Source organism: Zootoca vivipara, chromosome 15 (assembly GCF_963506605.1).
Source record: "Zootoca vivipara chromosome 15, rZooViv1.1, whole genome shotgun sequence".
NCBI classification, from domain to species: domain Eukaryota; kingdom Metazoa; phylum Chordata; class Lepidosauria; order Squamata; family Lacertidae; genus Zootoca; species Zootoca vivipara.
In genome coordinates, this window is record NC_083290.1 from 43,524,946 (window position 1) to 43,544,908 (window position 19,963).

At 42.9% G+C, this 19,963-nt stretch overlaps 1 protein-coding gene across 4 annotated transcripts in view; it reads left to right on the top strand.

Moving 5' to 3' along the window:
- Positions 1-640: 640 nt before the first annotated feature.
- BIN3 (bridging integrator 3) overlaps positions 641-19,963 on the top strand; it is a 121,425-nt gene continuing 102,102 nt past the window's right edge. The window contains exon 1 of one of the 4 annotated variants that reach the window (XM_035139691.2): positions 641-726. In XM_035139691.2, the coding sequence (XP_034995582.1) occupies positions 719-726 (8 nt within the window). In that variant the 5' untranslated portion in view covers positions 641-718. The other 3 variants (XM_035139693.2, XM_060283032.1, XM_060283033.1) reach the window with 3 other exon arrangements.

Below are 19,963 nucleotides of genomic sequence, written 5' to 3' on the forward strand. Positions count from 1 at the left end.
TTGCCTAATTTTAAGACTAAGGAGCAGATGATTGTAACATGTAAAACCACAGAATTCAAAGAGGGTGTACTTTCTTTTCCCCATGACTGCATATTTGAATCTGAGGTGAAGTTCAAAGCTCTCTGTGCAATGCAATTCTCCTTTTACAAATTTAGTCCTGTGCCTTTTTTCTTCTACTTATGACTTTATTTAATATTACTGTACATATATCTATACAATATATATCCATACAATATTGTATAATACAAGTTTTTGCATATCTTTACCAAAAAAAATTATTTATAGACATCTCACAGTCTCTGCTCTGTATGCATGCATACGTGTAACCCCTCCCGCAGCCCCTCGCTCTCGAGGGCCAGTGCCCCCCCCCCCAAATGCGGCGCCTGCAGGGCGACAGGCGGGCCAGGTTGCCGGAGAGCGACGCCTATCTTCTCTAGGCGGATCGAGAGGCAGCAGAGAAGTTGGCCGCGCGGGAGATGGAGCCTCCTGAGAAAGGGAGGGCAGGCCAGACGCCGCCTCGCCAGCCCCGCCGGAGGATAGGGACGCCGCCAACGCCCTCGAAGAGCGAGGCAGGCTCCGCCCCGAGCACTGGCTCCACCCCCGGCCCCGCCTCCCTGACGTCATCCCTCCTCGCCGCCTGGCCCCGACCTCACTTCCGGAATTTGGACCGCGGGGAGAGCAGGCATTTCCGGGAGAGGCGCCAGACCAGAAGGGGACCATGAGTTGGTGAGTTGTTTCTGCCGCCGGGGCGGGAGGGTATCCTGCACTCGGTTATCCGCCTTCCTCTGACCCCTAAAGCCCCTTCGCTCCGTGGCGTTTCCTCATCGCAGCCCGGTGCCTGTGGACCTTGCGGGGCTTCCAAGCGGCCCTCCGGACCCTCCGCGGGAGCCCCTTTCCTCACAGACGCTCCGCCCCCGGGGGCCACGTGTCGTGTGATGTCCCTGTTCCTTATCAGTTCTTTTTTTCGAAGCATGTTGTCGGGCAGTAATTAGGGCTTCAAATGGTGTTAAACTCATAGGCGTTAGATCTCCAAACTGTTATTAGACATCAGAGAGAAGTGGAACCTTCATATACTAACGAAGTATATCTCTGATTACCCGTTGTTGGCAGGGCGTGGTGGTGGGGACACTTCTGTTTCCACCCCTTGCTTCAGAGGAACATAGAAACGTAGAATATCTAGAATCAGGACATTGGTCTGCGTAGCTCAATATTCTTTACACTGACCAGCAGCAAATCTCCAGGATTTCAGAGAGGGGGCTCTCCTAGCCCTGCCTTGAGATAGGTAGGGTTGAACATCAGACCTTCTGCATGCAAAGCAGGTGTTTTATCACTGAGCTGTGGTCTCTTCCTTGAGGTTTTGTTTTTTAGTGTCTGGTTGGTCACTGAGGGAAGTAGGATATTAATAATAATAATTTTATTTTATTATTTATACCCTTCCCACTGACTGGTCTGTCCCAGTTGGGGGCTTCCTAAGTTCTTGTTTTTGTTTACTTCTTATAATTATATCCTGCTTTTCCTCCAATACGCTCAAAGCAAATTCCTCATAGCTGTCCTGTGATGTAGATCAGGCTAAAAGAGAATGAGTGACCCATGGTCACCCAGTGAGCTTCATGGCTTAATGGGTCTCCTCAGTCTTATTATGACAACTGCTACACTGTGTTGGCTCTCCTAACAATTTGTTTTCTTATGCTCAAATTTTACTGGCACATGGGAGTTCCTGATGGCCTTCCATTCAAGGGATTGATCAGGTTCATATACGGCTGGCATCAGTTAGTAGAACTGTAGCTGCAGATTCTACAGGGCATTCACTCAACCCATGGGGAATCAAGTCACCACAGTAGGTTATTTAGAAGTTTTTCTCTGGCTTCAGAAGGCAACGATATGCTGTACTAAAAGGACATTTTAGTCTGATCAAAGAATGCATGTTTCTGTTTATTAAAAATGCAACTGGTTCCAGTGAACAAGCACTTCCTTTTGTCATTCCTTCATAATGCATGAACATCTGAAATCTATAGAGCTTCGCAAAATGGTGTTGGTGTATTTTTTTAAAAGTAGCCAAGTCAGTCTGTTACAGCAAAAGTTCTCAGAGACCTGTGGGATCTTGTGTGCATCGTTGTTGGGGTTTTTTAAAAATAAAGAATATAATACAGGTACCTTGTTAGCAAGGTCCTAGTATAGATGTTAGAAGTGGACAATGATGACTGTGTGTCTGAGGTGTAAGAAGTCTCACCCTGCATAAAGAAAAAGTCATATTGGACCAATGCATGGTACTTTCTGTTTGCTCCACTGCCAAAACCTATCAGAGCAGAGAATGGAACCATTTCCTCCATAAATACTCATGGAACAGGGTCTGTATTCAGCTATTCCCATGGATCAGGGGACAAAGCCATATTCTCAAAAAACTCTAAAGAATCCATAAATTGTTACTATTCTGTATTCTTTTTAAAATATAACTTGTTCTTCAATCCTGCTGCTTTTTCAGCTCCACAATTCTTTCAGTTTCAGGCTCATAGTTGCTAGGATGCAGACTAAGGAGTTAGTGTAAAAATGCTTACTATTCTTTATTTCATCATTTGCTTTTTTCTACATTCCCAGACATTTGTTCTGGAAGTTATTATGGAAGATATTTGTTTTGTTATGTTGTACTATTTTAGAGCGATACCTTGTCTATGTTACAGCTCCACTAAAACCATCTTTCCCCCCTCTCAATAGAAGCAACTGTGGGCCTTTACTCTGGAATCAGTAAATGTTGAAAAGTTGCATAGCACAAGGTGGATATTGGAGAAGGTTAAGGGGTGACATGATAGCCATGTTCAAATATATAAAAGGATGTCATATAGAAGAGGGTGAAAGGTTGTTTTCTGCTGCTCCAGAGAAGCGGACACGGAGCAATGGATTCAAGCTACAAGAAAGAAGATTCCACCTAAACATTAGGAAGAACTTCCTGACAGTAAGAGCTGTTCGGCAGTGGAATTTGCTACCAAGGAGTGTGGTGGAGTCTCCTTCTTTGGAGGTCTTTAAGCGGAGGCTTGACAGCCATCTGTCAGGAATGCTTTGATGGTGTTTCCTGTTTGCAGGGGGTTTGACTGGATGGCCCTAGTGGTCTCTTCCAACTCTATGATTCTATGATGGGTTAAATAATAATTAACACAAAACCTTTAATTGATTTGACAAAGCAAGCATACCAGTTACTGCTAGATTAGTTTTAAGCAATGGAAGGAAAGATAAAGCAATGTCTATGAATGTGTGGGAAACAACACAAGCAGGTAACTAGATATTTGTTATGGAACTCAGTAGTCAGAGAATCTTGTGATTTCATTTTTTAATTTTTTTTTTAAGAAAAGCAAGTTTCTAGCTTCATAGAGTTGGAAGGGACCCTAAGGATCATCTAGTCCAGCCCCCTGCAACCTTGGCATTATCAGCATCATGCTCTAATCAACTGAGCTATCCAGCTCATCATCCATGGTTGTGGAGACATCATATAAAGTCTGCATATTGTCTGGTGATGATTAGCACAAGGAGGTGCAGTCTTTTCTCTACTCATTTTCCTGTCTATTCCAGTTTCCATTTCTCAGTTTTAGCCACTTTAGTCATTGCCACAAAAAATCACATGCTTTAGCAAATTATTATTATTTATTGAGTTATATACCGCCCTATACTCGGAGGTAAAATAAAAACCATAAACTACATAATCAGAATAAAAACAACAACCCAATAACCAGAATTATTTATTCTGGAAGCAGATTAAATTGTGTAGTAAAGAGTAAGTATGGGTTTAAGCAGTTGGGCTTTTTAGGATTTTTGGTACAGAATACATACACTGCCTGTGTTTACTTAGAGGTAACTCCAGTTGAATTCAGTTGCACTTATAGTTCCTGATACTTTCAGTATGTTTCAATTCATACAGTGCTAGCCAAGCTGTTTGAGACAGTCAAAGTATCTTGTATGTTAGGTAAAGGTAACCATTAGGTCCAGTCGTGTCCGACTTTGGGGTTGCGGCGCTCATCTTGCTCTATAGGCTGAGGGAGCCAACGTTTTGTCCGCAGACAGCTTCCGGGTCATGTGGCCAACATGACAAAGCTGCTTCTGGCAAACCAGAGCAGCGCACGGAAACGCCGTTTACCTTCCCGCTGGAGCGGTCCCTATTTATCTACTTGCACTTTGATGTGCTTTCGAACTGCTAGGTGGGCAGGAGCTGGGACCGAGCAACAGGAGCTCACCGCATCACAGGGATTCGAACCGCCGACCTTCTGATCAGCAAGCCCTAGAGTCTCTGGTTTAACCCACAGCGCCACCTGGGTCCCTTGTATGTTAGTGTACTGTATATTCCGGTGTATAAGACGACTGGGCGTATAAGACGACCCCCAACTTTTCCAGTTACAATATAGAGTTTGGGATATACTTGCCGTATAAGAAATACGACCCGGCGTATAAGACTTCCCCGGCTTTTGAGAAGATTTTCCTGGGTTAAAAAGTAGTCTTATACGCAGGAATATACAGTCGTTTTATATGGCATGCTGGTGGCTTGCTATGCAGATAGTCTTTTTGTGATATAAATACAGAGACATTCTAGCTGATTTACTACCCAGGCGCTTCTACCGTGTTTCTCCCAAAATAAGACACGTCTTATATTTATTTTTCTCTAAAAAAACACATTGCGGCTTATTTTCGGGGGATGTCTTATTTTTTTTATTGAGCATGGTACGGGGCTTTCTTGCGCCGCCCGCTGAGCCCGCTGCTGGGTCCCTGGGCTTCGTGCGGCGCGGCGCGTCGTGGCTGGGGCTGCTGCCGGCTACTGCCACTTCGCGCTGAGCCCGCTGCCGGGTCCCTGGGCTTCGGGCGGTGCGGTGCGTCGTGGCTGGGGCTGCTGCCGGCTCCTGCCGGCTACTGCCACTTTGCGCGCCGCCCGCTGAGCCCGCTGCCGGGTCCCTGGGCTTCGGGCGGTGCGGCGCGTCGTGGCTGGGGCTGCTGCCGGCTACTGCCACTTCGCGCGCCGCCCGCTGCCGGGTCCCTGGGCTTCGGGCGGTGCGGCGCGTCGTGGCTGGGGCTGCTGCCGGCTACTGCCACTTCGCGCGCCGCCCGCTGAGCCCGCTGCCGGGTCCCTGGGCTTCGGGCGGTGCGGCACGTCGTGGCTGGGGCTGCTGCCGGCTCCTGCCGGCTACTGCCACTTCGCTCGCCGCCCGCTGAGCCCGCTGCTGGGTCCCTGGGCTTCGGGCGGCGCGGCGCGGCTGGGGCTGCTGCCGGCTACTGCCTGGTCCTGCGGCTTCGTGCGCCGCCCGCTGCCGGGTCCTGGGGCCCGTTCAGTCGGAGCTCGGCGCGTCTCTGTGCTGGGGCTCCCGCTGGGCTGGGGCTTGGCGCGCGCTGCTGCGTTTGCCGGCTCCCGCTGGGTCGGGTAGGTACCGGTACCCCCAACATGTCTTATTTTTGGGGGATGTCTTATATATTTTTGCCTTTAAAAGATCGTGCCATGGCTTATTTTAGAGGCACGTCTTATTTTAGGAGAAACACGGTACTTTGCTCTTCCCTTGGTGTGAGTGGGAGAAACAAGCAAGCCAGGAAACCTTCATTTCATAATACTTCCAGATCAAGGAAATGGTTTGCTTCTCCCTAGCAGGCCACAATTGCTAGCTAATGAAGCCATGGATTGTTGGCATACTGGGCAGTGGACATTTTCCAGTCAAAACTGGGAGCCCCATTGGGCTTTAAGATCCGGTGAGTTGTAGCCCTTACCAGCCCTACTCAGAGTAGACCCATTAAACAAAGTTACTGTTGTCCTCAATGGACAATGGGCCTATTTTGAATAGGCTTAGCACTGGATACAGTCCATTGGTTTGGTTTCAGTAGGACAGGGGTGGCTAACTCCCAAGAGACTGCAATCTACTCACAGAGTTAAAAACTGGCAGTGATCTACCCCCTTTTTTGGAGTTCAGGTCAAAGTTGTTGAGCTTTTTTTTTTTTAGGAAGGAGGAAGGCCCATTTTGGGGGGGCTTGGGTCAAAGTTGTTGAATTTTTTCAGGGAGGAGGTAAAATATTGAGCTTTTTTTAGGGGAGCCACAGTTGTTTCAGCTTCATTGGGGGGAGGCAAAAATCTACCAGTGATCTACCGCAAATGTCCTGTGATCTACTGGTAGATCATGATCTACTTGTTGGACATGCCTGCAGTAGGAGAATGAAGCGTGATTTTATACACACACACACTGCTGTGTCATAACATATATCTAAAGTGGTTTACAGCAATAAAACATAAAACTACAATTAAAAACCACAAAAAGTTTAAAAACAGAAATCAGTTAACCATTGTGGAAGGATGTACAGTTGACTCATATCTTACATGGGGTAAAATAAAAAAAATTCCTTCAGTAGCACCTTAAAGACCAACTAAGTTTTTATTTTGGTATGAGCTTTCGTGTGCATGCACACTTCTTCAGATACCAGATATCTTACATGGGGGTTACATTCAAGGGATGGTGCATAAAGCTGAAATTGCCTATAGTAAAAAAAAAAGGAAACTAGGAACTGATCCTGCACGAGTAATCGTTCCTTCCAGAGCTGGTGACCAAATCTGCCAAGCAAGACAGAGAATTTTTAAGCTCTTCACTTTGTTTACTGGGATCTGGGAGGCTCTTGTGACCTGGACACGGTTCAGCAGAATTCAGTGGCCAGGATGCTCCCCAGCAGGGTGGATTTGATTTAAATCGGTTTGATTTAAATCACTAGTCAGTAAGGCTTGATTTAAATCATTGTTTTCTACATAAAGACTAATTCTTGCTGGTATAACTTTAATATGCAAGTAGATGAAGATTTTTAGAATTAACAACTTTTCATATTAGTTTTTTTATCCCCAGTTTAATAGGTTAATCATTCATATTTGGACAACTTTTCTGTTGTACTTAGGAAGGAGAAAAATAATCATTACCTTAATAATAACAATTTAAATAGATTTATTCAACTGAAACAATAACATTACAGCATGTTATTTGCTTAAACAAACATCCATGTTTGTTAACTAATTTGGCTAAACAATATATATATATTTTAAGAAACTTAGACTGTCAGCCCAGCCTACACATGAAAAACTTAAATACTGTCCTCTGTGGTTGACTCGTCATCTTCATCTTCTTCTCTGTTCATAATCTGGAAAAGAAAAACAAGCTTTCCTGCTTTATCGGGTCCCAAACGATTTCTCAATTTAGAATGAATGAGTCCAAAGGAAGAGAATATTCTTTCAACGCCTGCAGAAGAAGCTACTGCTGTTAAAAGTGAAATCATTACAGTACTTGAACAGTCTCTATATCCAAGTGCTTAAGTGACTTCCACCAGTTCACTGGTGTGGCTTTCTTTAAAATATCTTCAGCAAACATATATTTCTTAGCTTTGAAGTTTATTATCGTTGGTTTTACAGATGGGTGATTGCTGGATACCCATGTCATAGCTAACTCCTCTTCCTCAGCACTTAGGTTTTGACCCTGGTACTGGATATTGACGATATTTGCCAAAAAATGAGCTGGAGACAGTACTTGTCCCATTCGTTTTTTTAATGCTTGTAATTTAATTCTGTCCATGTGTAGTTCTGATTGATTGATTGATTGATTGTTACGGTTCTTGACCAGCACAGTGTAGTTCTGTTTTTAAGTGTTCACTCATTTCCTTCCAAAGTTCAACAGCATCAGCAATAAAACAGCTATTTTTCTATATTTTGTTTAAAGCTTCAGAGATGGGTTTCAGGATGCTCAGCATATGTTCAACATTTCTCTTAAGCCCAATGTTGAGGATTTTGGCCGTGACAGTGCCATCTATTTTATCTCGATTTTGTTCACAAACTGTCATCAGAATAGGCCAGTTCTTGATATACTGCTCAAAACAGTCCACCACAGAGGTTCCATCTAACATCTTGTGGGAGCGTTAACTTGGTTCCACCTATCCTTTTCAGAGCTGCTGCAGCAAAATGATTGTTACGGAAGTATTCAGCAATTTCAACAACATTAGTCTTTATTTCTGGAACACTTAAGTCTTTGGCTAAGAGGTGCAGCAAATGAGCACTGCAACCATTTGTTATTAGCTTATTCCCTTCCTGCTCTTCTAAATTTCTTCTCATCTTGGATACATTTGCAGCATTGTCTGTGACCAAACTGGGTACTAGAAATTTGAATTTTTGTTCACATGTTATTATAGCTTTTACTGCCACTTCTTGTAAGTATTCTGCTGTGTGTGCATTTCCTGATGTATCAATTGTTTGTGCAAGGAAGACTTTCCCTTCTTCTGTTGTTATACAAGCACATACAACAGGATCATTGTGGACATTACTCCACCCATCAATACTTAGGTTAACAATTCTACCCTCCAGAGCTGTTGCACATTGCTCCATTTCTCTGTCATACACTTTATCCAGCACTTTATAACGCATTGCAGTAATCTAACCTTGAGGATACCAGAGCATAGACAACACTAGTTAGGCTATCCCCGTCCAGCTAGGGGCATAGCTGATGGAAGGCACTCCGGACCACTGAGGCCACCTGAGTCTCGAGCAACAGCAAAGGATCCAGGAGTACCCCCAAGCTGCGAACCTGCTCCTTCAGAGGAAACGTAACCCCATCAAGAGCAGACGACCTCCCACCCATCTGGTCTAGGGTGTTACGGAATTTAAACTGAGTAACTGCTCTGCAGAAAGCATGCTGAGGAGACTACACGTTCTGCGCATAATTAAGAGAATGCAAAATAAATATTTAGCTTGGTTTTAATTATAGAAAATAACAGAAATTACATTAACACTACAAAACATGACCCATCCAGTGACCCACCCACCAGGGTACTGAGAGAGGTACACAATGCTCCTTATATACTGTACCCAATTGCTGACACAGCTTAATTCACACAAACTTAACATCACCTGCTGTCCTGCCCCACAGCTGCAAAACCAGGTCATGACATTTACTTCTGGCTTTTAAAGAGATACACATCTTGTGAAACAATAATGAACCTTAAAACTTAAACCATTCAACATAGGGAACCACCCACCAACAGTGCCTCAGTCTTATCTGGATTGAGCTTCAGTTTGTTGTCTCTCATCCAGTCCATCACCGAGGCAAGACACTGGTCCAGCACTTCCACTGTAAAGGAAAAATGGAGCTGAGTGACACCAGCATGTTGCTGACAACGTATTCCAAACCTCCAGATATCCCCACCCAGCGGTTTCATGTAGATGTTAAACAACATAGGGGATAGGATTGAGCCCTGTGGAACCCCACAGAAGGTTCCACGGGGCTGAAAAGCATTCCCCAAGTAACACTCTCTGGGAACAACCATCCAAGTCGGACTGAAACCACCGCAAAGCAGTGCCACCCACTCCTAACTCAGACAGCCGCTCCAGAAGGATGCCATGGTTGATGGTATCAAAAGCCGCTGAGAGGTTGAGAAGAATTAACAGGGACATGTTTCCCTTGTCTCTCTCTCTCTCTCGACAGAGGTCATCATACAGGGCAACCAAAGCAGTTTCTTTGCCAAACCCCAGCCTAAACCCCAATTGAAATGGATCCAGAAAATCAGTTTATTCCAAAAGCGACTGGATCTAGTCCGTGACCACTCGCTCCAGAACCTTGCCCAGAACAAGGAGATTAGTAACTGGCTAGTAGTTAGTTAGGTTTTCTGAATTCAGGGAAGGTTTCTTAAGGAGTGGTTTTACTACTGTGTCCTTCAAGCAGACAGGGACCATCTCCTCTCCTAAACAGACATTGATCACCTCCCTGGCCCAGCCAGCTGTTCCCTCCCTGAGTCAAGAGGGACAAGGGTCTAGATGAGCACAAGTGAGTCTGCCTATAAAGTAGCAGGGTGTGTGTGTGGTTTTATGTTTTATTTTTTAAAGCCCTAAACAGTTTAAGATATAAAGGACCAACTGCTGTGTTTGTTATTTATTAGATTTATATACCACCCTTCATCATAAGATCTCAGGGTGATTCATCAGATAAAAATACAAGGTAAAACACTAGTAAATAGTTAATACAACAACGACCCCTTTCCCCAAAACACATTTAAAAGGCTGTTGAATCAGCCTTATAAAACCAAAAAATACAAATACGAAAAACAAATTCACTTAAGAACAATTCCACCCACCCAAGTTGAAACCCCATCCTCATTAAAACCAAAGTTTTAGCACAAGGGGGCTGGCCCACGCCCTCGTTCCACCCCCAAAGCTGGCAGGCTTTCTAGAGCTGCCCCAGCAAATGGTGCCTGCTTACCTTGGGCAGCAGGTGTTTCCAGCGCTGCCTGCCTGCCTGCCCAGGGTGCTGGTCCCTGCCTTACTTCCACAGCTGCAGGCAGGTCCTGATCTGGAGGTCCAGTAGAGGCTCCATCTGCAGCAGGTGGGGGAAGATGGAGGTCCCCTGGGCAGCAGCTGCAGGCATATGAGATTGCTCTAGTTGATATCTTCATTGGGGTTGTTCATTATTCCATTCATTTTCTTTAGTGAGGTGGGTGAGTCCCATAGACAGAGCCTTTGTGGTCACCCCTCATCCCTGGAAGTCCCCTCCCATTTTTCTGCTGAGCTGTAAGGAATTTGATGCTGATTAAAATTCTATTTTTGCTAAGGAGTACTGCTCAATCTCATTGTTCTTATTTTAATTTACTATGTACTGTATTTTTATGTCTTGTAAGCTGCCTTGAGAACTGTTGGTTAGTAGGCGGGATATTAAATAAAATGCAGCATGAGTGGGAGGGTGCGCTGTGAAGCTCTGTTCTCTTCTCTCCCCTCTTGAAATTTGCTTTTTTAAAGCTTTTTTTCCTCCTGGTGAAGTTCTGTGGCCAGATGTAACCCATATTGGGTAAAAAATAGCTTTAAAAAGTTGTTTTGTCCACTGCTCAGAGGACTTTGGTGAATGGGCAATACATATATACCAGAAATGAAGAAATACAATGTTTTGGGTGGAAAAGTACAGGGGAAGAATGGTTTGTGCTCTCCCCCCCCCCCCAGTTCTGTTCTCTATTAAAGAGAGAAGATGTGTCTCAATGTACAGTGGTACCTCGCAAGACGAATGCCTCATGCAACGAAAAACTCGCAAGACGAAAGCGTTTTGCGATGTTTTCGACGGTTCGCAAGACAAAGTTTACTATGGCCGTGCTTCGCAAGATGATTTTTTTCGGCGGTTATTTTGTTTGTTTGTTTTTTGCCGCAGCAAACCGGGCTTCACAAGATGAAATTATCGCAAGATGAAGCGACTCGCGGAACGAATTACTTTCATCTTGCGAGGCTCCACTGTAACATGAAACCATGGAGATTAAACCTAGCCTTTCCCTGGGCTCATGCACTTTCCCTCCCTTCTTTTCAGTGCTAAAAACTCATATATGTAAGCTATTTGCCAAATGGCTCCTTAAACCTGGGTTATGGGTGTAACAACTGAATATCTGAATATGTTGAAAGATTACAAAGCAACAAATAAATAAATTGTGTATATTGTGTATATTGTCAATGTTAATATATTTTACAAAGCAGCCACACATCTTACCAATTACAGTAATTTTTTTCTGAAACACATGACCTAATATAATTCACACCAGTGACACATTTTTAATAGCAATTTTAATTGGACACCACAAACATAAATGGGGCTCAGCCTTAGCAATAGTGGTGAACCATAAAGTATTTATAAATACTGGTATGTAGCTATAGCTGTATACAAGTACTGTATTTATAAATACTCATGGCTAGCTTTCTGACCTCTTAGTCCAATATGTTCTGTCTCAGCTTCAGCAAGTACTGCAGTCACAGCTAAACATGTCTATTAAATCGAAATTATTGGAAGAACAGGCCTAACAGCACCATCCTAACCATTTCTACACAGAAATAGAGTCTACTGATTTCAAAAGGACTTGCTCCTAGGCAAATTGGGACTACACCCTAATTCATTATTTTTGGGCAGCACCTCTCTGCAGCATGTTTATGAACACTCCATTCTCAAGATAACATTTTTTTGCAGGACTGCCTATACAGCTGAGCCTTCAAAATCCTGCTACGAAGACATTTTGGATGGAGGAGTTGTAGCTCCTTGCAGGATCTGGAGACGCCGTCAAAAAGGGAGGCGTGCTGGCACTTTGATTAAGCTATGAAGGCGAGGAATGAGATCGGCTTTACTATCTATTCACCACTCAAATCTTCGCTCACTTGCCAATAAAATAATAATAATAATAATAATAATAATAATAATAATAATAATAATAAAATTTTATTTATACCCCACCCTCCCCAGTCAAAACCAGGCTCAGGGAGGCTAACACCAATAAAATTACAATAAGACATAAAAGAAAAGAACACAGTTAATTAAAATACAGATTAAAATACAATATTAAAATTTAAAATGCAGCCTCATTTTAAGTAGTCCATAAATCCAAACCATGAGGGAGGAAAACACAGGGGTCAGACTGAATCCAACCCAAAGGCCAGGCGGAACAGCTCTGTCTTGCAGGCCCTGCAGAAAGATGACAAATCCCGTAGGGCCCTGGTCTCCTGTGAAAGAGCGTTCCACCAAGTTGGGGCCAATACTGAAAAGGCTCTGGCCCTAGCTGAGGCCAATCTAGCCACCTTATGGCTCAGGATCTCCAGAATATTGTTGTTTGTGGACCTTAAGGTCCTCCACGGGGCATACCAGGAGAGGCGGTCCCATAGATACAAGGGTCCCAAGCCGCATTGGGCTTTAAAGGTCAAAACCAGCACCTTAAACCTGATCCTGTACTCCACCGGGAGCCAGTGCAGCTGGTAAAGCACTGGATGAATGTGATCCCACGGCTGGCTCCAATACTTTGGCCACCTCCAGAGAAGAGAACGCTCTCTGGAAAAAATTCTGATGTTGGGTAAGATTGGGGGCACAAGGAGAAGGGGATGACAGAGGACAAGATGGTTGGACAGTGTTATAGAAGCGACCAACATGAATTTGACAAAACTCTGGGAGGCAGTGGAAGACAGGAGTGCCTGGTGTGCTCTGGTCCATGGGGTCACGAAGAGTCAGACACGACTAATCAACTAAACAACAATAGTAGTGAAATTTAGAGACATTGGGTGATATTCAACAAAGTTTACTCAATGTGTAGACCATTTGAAATTAATAGACTTTGGGTCTACTCTGAGTAACATTGGGTCTACTCTGAGTAAGACTTTGTTCAATACTACCCATTGCTGTCAACGACAAATATTGTATGGGCCGCATCATTGCACACTGCCCTACTTCCTCTCTTATCTCTTTGAAAGTTTGAGGCAGTATGCTTCTGAATACCAGTTGCTGGAAGTCACAGAAGGGGAGAGTGTTGCTCCTGTGCTTGGATCCTGCTTGGGAGTTTCCCACAGTCTTCTGCTTGGGCACTTGGTATATATTACATATATTACATATATACCAAGTTGGGCACTTGGTATATATTACATATATTACATATATACCAAGTTGTTCCTTATTAACAGCTTTGGTCAAAACGTCTGCTGGAATTTCCTTTTCTGGCATATATGAAACTTTCACAACTCCATACACTTTGCAATTTGCAAATGCTTCGTTCTCTGTTTGCACCTGATGTACTCTTGCCGTCTGTTGCATCACTGCCAAAACTGGCATCTGCATACATTTCTAGGCCTGCAGACTTTTGACTAGTAAGTCTTAACCGCTAATGTACACTACCCTTCAAGTACAGTGGTACCTGTACTTACGAATAACTCTACTTACGAATGTTTCTACTTACAAACGGAGCTCTGTCCGCCATCTTGGATGCGGTTTAGATAGGATTTTTTCTACTTACGAATTTTTAGGTAGGGTTGCTTCGACTTATGAATTTTTTTCTCCCAATGCATTCCTATGGGATTCGACTTACAATTTTTTCCGATTTACTAATGCGCGTTCGGAACGCATTAAATTCATAAGTAGAGGTACCACTGTACCTAACAATGCGTTTCAGTGCCTTAAAATCTTGCACTGTTGGATTATTAACGCATCTGCTAGGTATATTCACAGCACTGGCAATGTCTGGTCTGGTACACCTTGCTACAAAGCTGAGCTTGCCTAACACACTTCTAAACAATGTGGTGTCAGAAAAAGCTTCAGCATTTGTATGATGTTGATAACCTGTTACCATGGGGGTGTCTACAGCATTTGCGTCAGTTAGATTCAACTTTCCAATCAAATCATTGATTTTACGAGTTTGGTGCAGCAAAATGTCACCTTTCTAATTTCAACCTCTACAGATAGTTACTTTTCCTAAATCTTTCATTTTGAAATGCCTTTGCAATTTTGAAAGAGTGTTTCTGTAGATGTTTACATCCTTCCAGAAAAATAAAATATCATCAACGTAACACACACAATACAGTTTCTGTTGATTACACTCTTTCACAAATACACAAGAATCTGCTTTTCCTTGTTGAAAACTTAATGAAAACAGTACATCAGTCAGTTTAGTGTGCCAGCAACGAGCACTTTGTTTTAGACCATATAGAGATTTTTTTAACTTGCATACCATCCCCTTTTTGATTTGTATGACATCTGGTGGTAGCATATAAATACTCTCATCAAGAACACCGTATAAAAATGTGGTATTCACGTCATGATGAGAAATAGTCGTGTCTTTTTCAGCAGCAATTTTCATCAACAGTCTGATGCTTTCAAATTTTACTGTTGGTGAGTACATCTGATGATAATCTTGGTCAGGAACCTGAGAAAAACCACATGCTACTAATCTAGCTGACAACTTTACCATGCTGGTCTGTTTTTGTCTTAAATTTCCACCGACTGTCTACAAATTTCATACCTGGTTCTTCTGGAACCAATTCCCAAGTTTCATTTTGTTTCAGAGAATTCAACTCAGATTTCATCGCATTAAGCCAAGGTTCTGTATCTTTAGCTGACATGTTTTGAACCTCTTTGTAACTAGTTGGTTCAAACACTGAGTCTAAGCTACTGGTAGTGACAGCTTTGGCAAATTCTTTGGAAAAATGCTTTAGCGATTTTCCTTTGGTAGCTCAGAGCTGCGCAAAATTCTCGGATCCTCTGGATCTATTTTCTCCTTAGGAGAATATTGACTCATAGTAAGCGAAGGTCATACATCTGTATCAGCCTCTGACTCATTTCTAATTGAGACTTTGACACTGAAAATCTGTGTCAGAGTCAGACTCTTCACCATCATCATTATCATCACTTAATTTATCAACAGTGACAGGCTCTACATTGCTCCTTTCTTTTCTGATTTATGTTTTACATTCTCATCATCAGATAGTACGTAACACTGAAAAATACCAACTGTATCCCACTTAGGATTACAGTCCATACTCCTGGTCAACTAATTGTATTCGTGTCACGATATGAACCTTTCTCAGACCCCAGAAAAATACCTCGTTGACCACATTTACTCAGTTTGTCATTCTTCATAGTATGTACCCACGCTTCTGAACCAAAATTTTTCAAATGCTTCACAAATGGTTTTTTATGAAACAGCATTTCATATGGAGTGCACCCAATGGCTGATTGATACCTGCGGTTGTAAACATATGTAAAACAGGACAGTGCTTCTCCCCAGAAAGAATTGGGTAAACCTGAGTTTTAATCCCTTGTTGCAGGGTTTGATTCATTCTCTCACATAAACCATTTTGCCAAGGAGATCTGGGCGTAGTAGTATAGAATCATAGAATCATAGAGTTGGAAGAGACCACAAGGGCCATCCAGTCCAACCCCCTGCCAAGCAGGAAACACCATCAAAGCATTCCTGACAGATGGCTGTCAAACCTCTGCTTAAAGACCTCCAAAGAAGGAGACTCCACCACACTCCTTGGCAGCAAATTCCACTGCCGAACAGCTCTTACTGTCAGGAAGTTCTTCCTAATGTTTAGGTGGAATTTTCTTTCTTGTAGTTTGAATCCGTTGCTCTGTGTCCGCTTCTCTGGAGCAGCAGAAAACAACCTTTCTCCCTCCTTTATATGACATCCTTTTATATATTTGAACATGGTTATCATATCACCCCTTAACCTTCTCTTCTCCAGGCTAAACATACCCAGCTCCCTAAGCCGTTCCTCATAAGGCATCGTTTCCAGGCCTTTGACCATTTTGGTTGCCCTCTTCTGGACACGTTCCAGCTTAAGATGCTCAATGCCCTGTTCTGCAAGATAACTTTCAAACTCTTCTGAACAAAACTCTCCTCTTCTATCAGTAAGAAAGCTACGTACAGTATATGCTCATCATGCACATTTTAAAGCCATGCACAAAACTGTTGAAACTTTGAAAAAGCTTCAAACTTCTTTTGTAGTACATAAACCCAAACAAATCTAGAATATGCATCAATCAGAACCAAAAAATAACGTGAGTTTCCTCTAGAGAGCGCTAGAGCCCCCACCAGGTCAGCATGAACTACTTCATAGGGTTTTTTTTTTACCTCTTTGTCTCGTAGCTCCCGAATCCACAACAAAGACTGAATGCGTGAACTCATCAGAACAGCGAGAGATCAAAGCTTTTGAGGCATACGACCCCTGAAATTTTCTTCCTCGTGGCTCTGGGCATCCTCCATCTTTGTCTTTGCCTTTGAAATTGGTCCTTTTCTTTGAAGTCTTCCGACACTGGTCTCTATAATGGCCTATCTCCCCACAGTTGTAGCAATGCTTTGTTTTCAAAGCTTTGGCAGCAGTTTCACCTTCACCTGCTGAATGTTTAAACACACTTTCTCCAGCTTTGCCCTGGCTCTCTTTAACAGTTTGCCTGCGGTCCCATACATTTAAGAGAACAGCAGATATATAGTCCGGCCCCCGGGCCTTAGTTTGCCTATCCATGTTTTAAATCAGACATCCCCAAACTTCGGCCCTCCAGATGTTTTGGACTACAATTCCCATCATCTCTGACCACTGGTCCTCTTAGCTAGGGATCATGGGAGTTGTAGGCCAAAACATCTGGAGGGCCGCAGTTTGGGGATGCCTGTTTTAAATTATACCATGCTAGTGCAGAACAGTTGAATGATTTCTAAACTTTTTGATGGAAATACAGACATTTACTGTTTCTGTATGTGATCATTAGGTTTCTTGTTTATCCTCTCTCAGCAGTTTTGGTTCAACAGTGCTTGGTTTACAAGTCAAGTGTTTGATTTCTTTTCCCTCCTTTGCTGCCAGCTCTGCAGATTCATCTTGTGAATTGGAGAAGCCCAGCTGCATTCTCATTGCATCCCCCTGTTATGTGGAGTAATGAAGATTTTCAGCTAACAAGTAAACTTGACATTTGTCTTGTTGGACTAGGTACACTGGATTCTTGCTCTCTGTTGAAGCTCTTCAGGATTAGTATAAATGTCACTAAAGTCAGCATCTCTGTCACCCAGGCACAATGCCAGAGAAGTTTGTCAGTTGTACAATCAAGTTTGTCCCGATTATAAGCTGTACATTTCAAGACTGGCAGTCAATGAGTAATAGTGTGTTCTATGATAGGAAAAGGTATGCAGTAAATACTGACTCAGAGATGCAAGCATTTAAAAAATTGTTTTAAGAGGCGCACAAGTTTTAAATTCCTTTTGCTGCATTCAAACTTGGCCTTAGACTTGTGTCATTGATTAAGGAAAACCAGTAAGTTTTGGTATTTTTCATATTTCTTGGGTAGTTGCTACCAGTTCGTAGGTTGTTGGAACTTATTTAAAAAGCTGGGGGGGGGGGGATAACAACAGGAACCACTGTCTGCCCCCTACCCCAAAGTGTTTCACTATATTGGACCAGTAGTTATGACATACATTTCTGTAAATACTACTTTAAACTTTCAGCACTTAGAATTGGTGCATGCATTTAATATTGACTCAGGTGTCTATAAAACTTATTGGCCACTTTGTTTTCAGGCTTATTATCTATAAAAGGTATGGGTCAGAACTTCAGCATTTCATTTTAAATGAAAGCTGGGGCCTGATTCAGTCATACACACACAGTATAGAGCAGGCATCCCCAAACGTCGGCCCTCCAGATATTTTGGACTACAATTCCCATCTTCCCCAGCCACTGGTCCTGTTAGCTAGGGATCATGGGAGCTGTAGGCCAAAACATCTGGAGGGCCACAGTTTGGGGGTGCCTGGTATAGAGCCTGCTTTGCCTTGGAGGAATATAACTATTAAACTGTGCAACAACATCTGGGGGGCACTGTGTTGACTATTCTTGCACTAGCAAATCATCCAGGATGGCCCTACCATAAGGGAGAATGACATGGCCACCTCAGGTGGCAGATGCTGGGGGTAGGGAATGGTGCCAAGGTGTTGGAGGACAGATCTGTTTGTTCCACACAACCTGTCTTGTGGCACCTAAACTAGGCAGCTCCTCTCATAAGCACCCTATTAATGTCATCAGGCTATAAAAATGGAAACTCATCCCACAAAGCAAGATTTGATGGAACATTAGAAACCTCACTTGGGACTGCATCAATCATGGCATCTAGGATGGAATCTACACACATATGCTTTTTTAAAAACAACAACAACAACAACAACAATACACTGAATTTACCATAAGGCTCACCATTGCCATCTAGTGTCACATTGTAAATTGCACTTAAAACACACGTAAAACGTTTTATTTGCAGCTGTATAGCTGAATCCTAGCTCGCTATGGAAATGGATGACTTTGTCTTCACAGTGCCCAGCAAGCAACTCAGAGTTTCTCTGAGGTTTTGTGGGCTCCATATGCCAATATAGATGTCAACAGCCTACGGACCACCCTGAAGAGCTTTGCTGACTGTTCTCTCAAGGATGAGGTGGAAGTAGCGAAGCAGGCCTTTGCCACGCAGTAGGCACAATTGTGCTCTAGCTGTCTTCTGGTCTGTTTCATCGCATGTAGTTTCCCAGTATACCAGGAGCTGAATGCTCTCCACAGTGTTGGAGAGGGCATTCAGGAGCAATCCTATCTGGCCCTCTGCAGCAGGGCCATCAGTTCTATCCACCAGAAAATCCCCCGGACAGAGCATTCAGAAATCCATTGGTCCCCCACCCCTACAATGAGAAGTTGGTGCCATTAGCCAAACTTCACCATAAACTAACAAACTTAGGCAGACACTTGTAAGGTTTTGCTTCTGCTATACAATATTAGGGATGTTCTTCAGTGTGAATCTGTTTGGGAACAAGACATTATTTGTGTTTTCTTTAGTTCAAAACAAAAAGATGTGTAGTAAATCTTTTACAACATAGAACTGAGTGTTATCCTTGGAAAATAAACTCCCTTAAGGGCTTCTACTTATTTTAAGCCCCCACCCTCGTGTTTAAATTAGAACTTGCTAAAAGGCAAGTGCTAAAATGTAGAAATTGATATTATAAAAAAGTCCACAGCACAACACATTGATGTAATAATTCTGAGCTTTTTTAAAAAGAGAAAAATATCCTATAATAAAAATGCTTAAAAACTGGCTGTGTTCTTTCTGCTTATGCATCCGTGCAGCACTGAGTGAGGAAAAGTATTCTAAAAGCAATAGGAGGAGTTAATTTTGTATTCTATTTAGAGATTGAAATTAGGAAAATCATTGGGAAGGTACTCTTTGTGTGTAAATGAATTTAGTATGTCCTCCAAAACATCATATGCTTCCAGGTACAATGCAGCACAAAGCTTATATGTATCAAGTGCATTTATTGGGCTGCAAACTAAAATTGGCTTCCCTGAGTCTTTAAATTGGCTCAGGCTGAAACAGTAATGACCTTTGAACACCAAACATATTTACTTACATTTTTATCAAGCTTCTAATTTTCTTGTTTGCTTTGTACTTCTCAGTTTGGTTTGTGATACACAGCTGCATTTTGTTTTAAATCTCATTTTTAGGAACTTTTATTGACTGTTGCAACATTTTTATATTAAACTGATTCTGGGAAGAAGTCAGGTGGGGCATTTCTGGTTTTGCGTGCTGCTTTTCACTTCCTGCCAAAAGCTCTCCTGAAGCTAGTGTATTGCGTCTCTTTTCAAAGCCCTGTGAAAGATGTGTCTGAGAACATGTCAAAAGCAGAGTCAGCTCAAGGC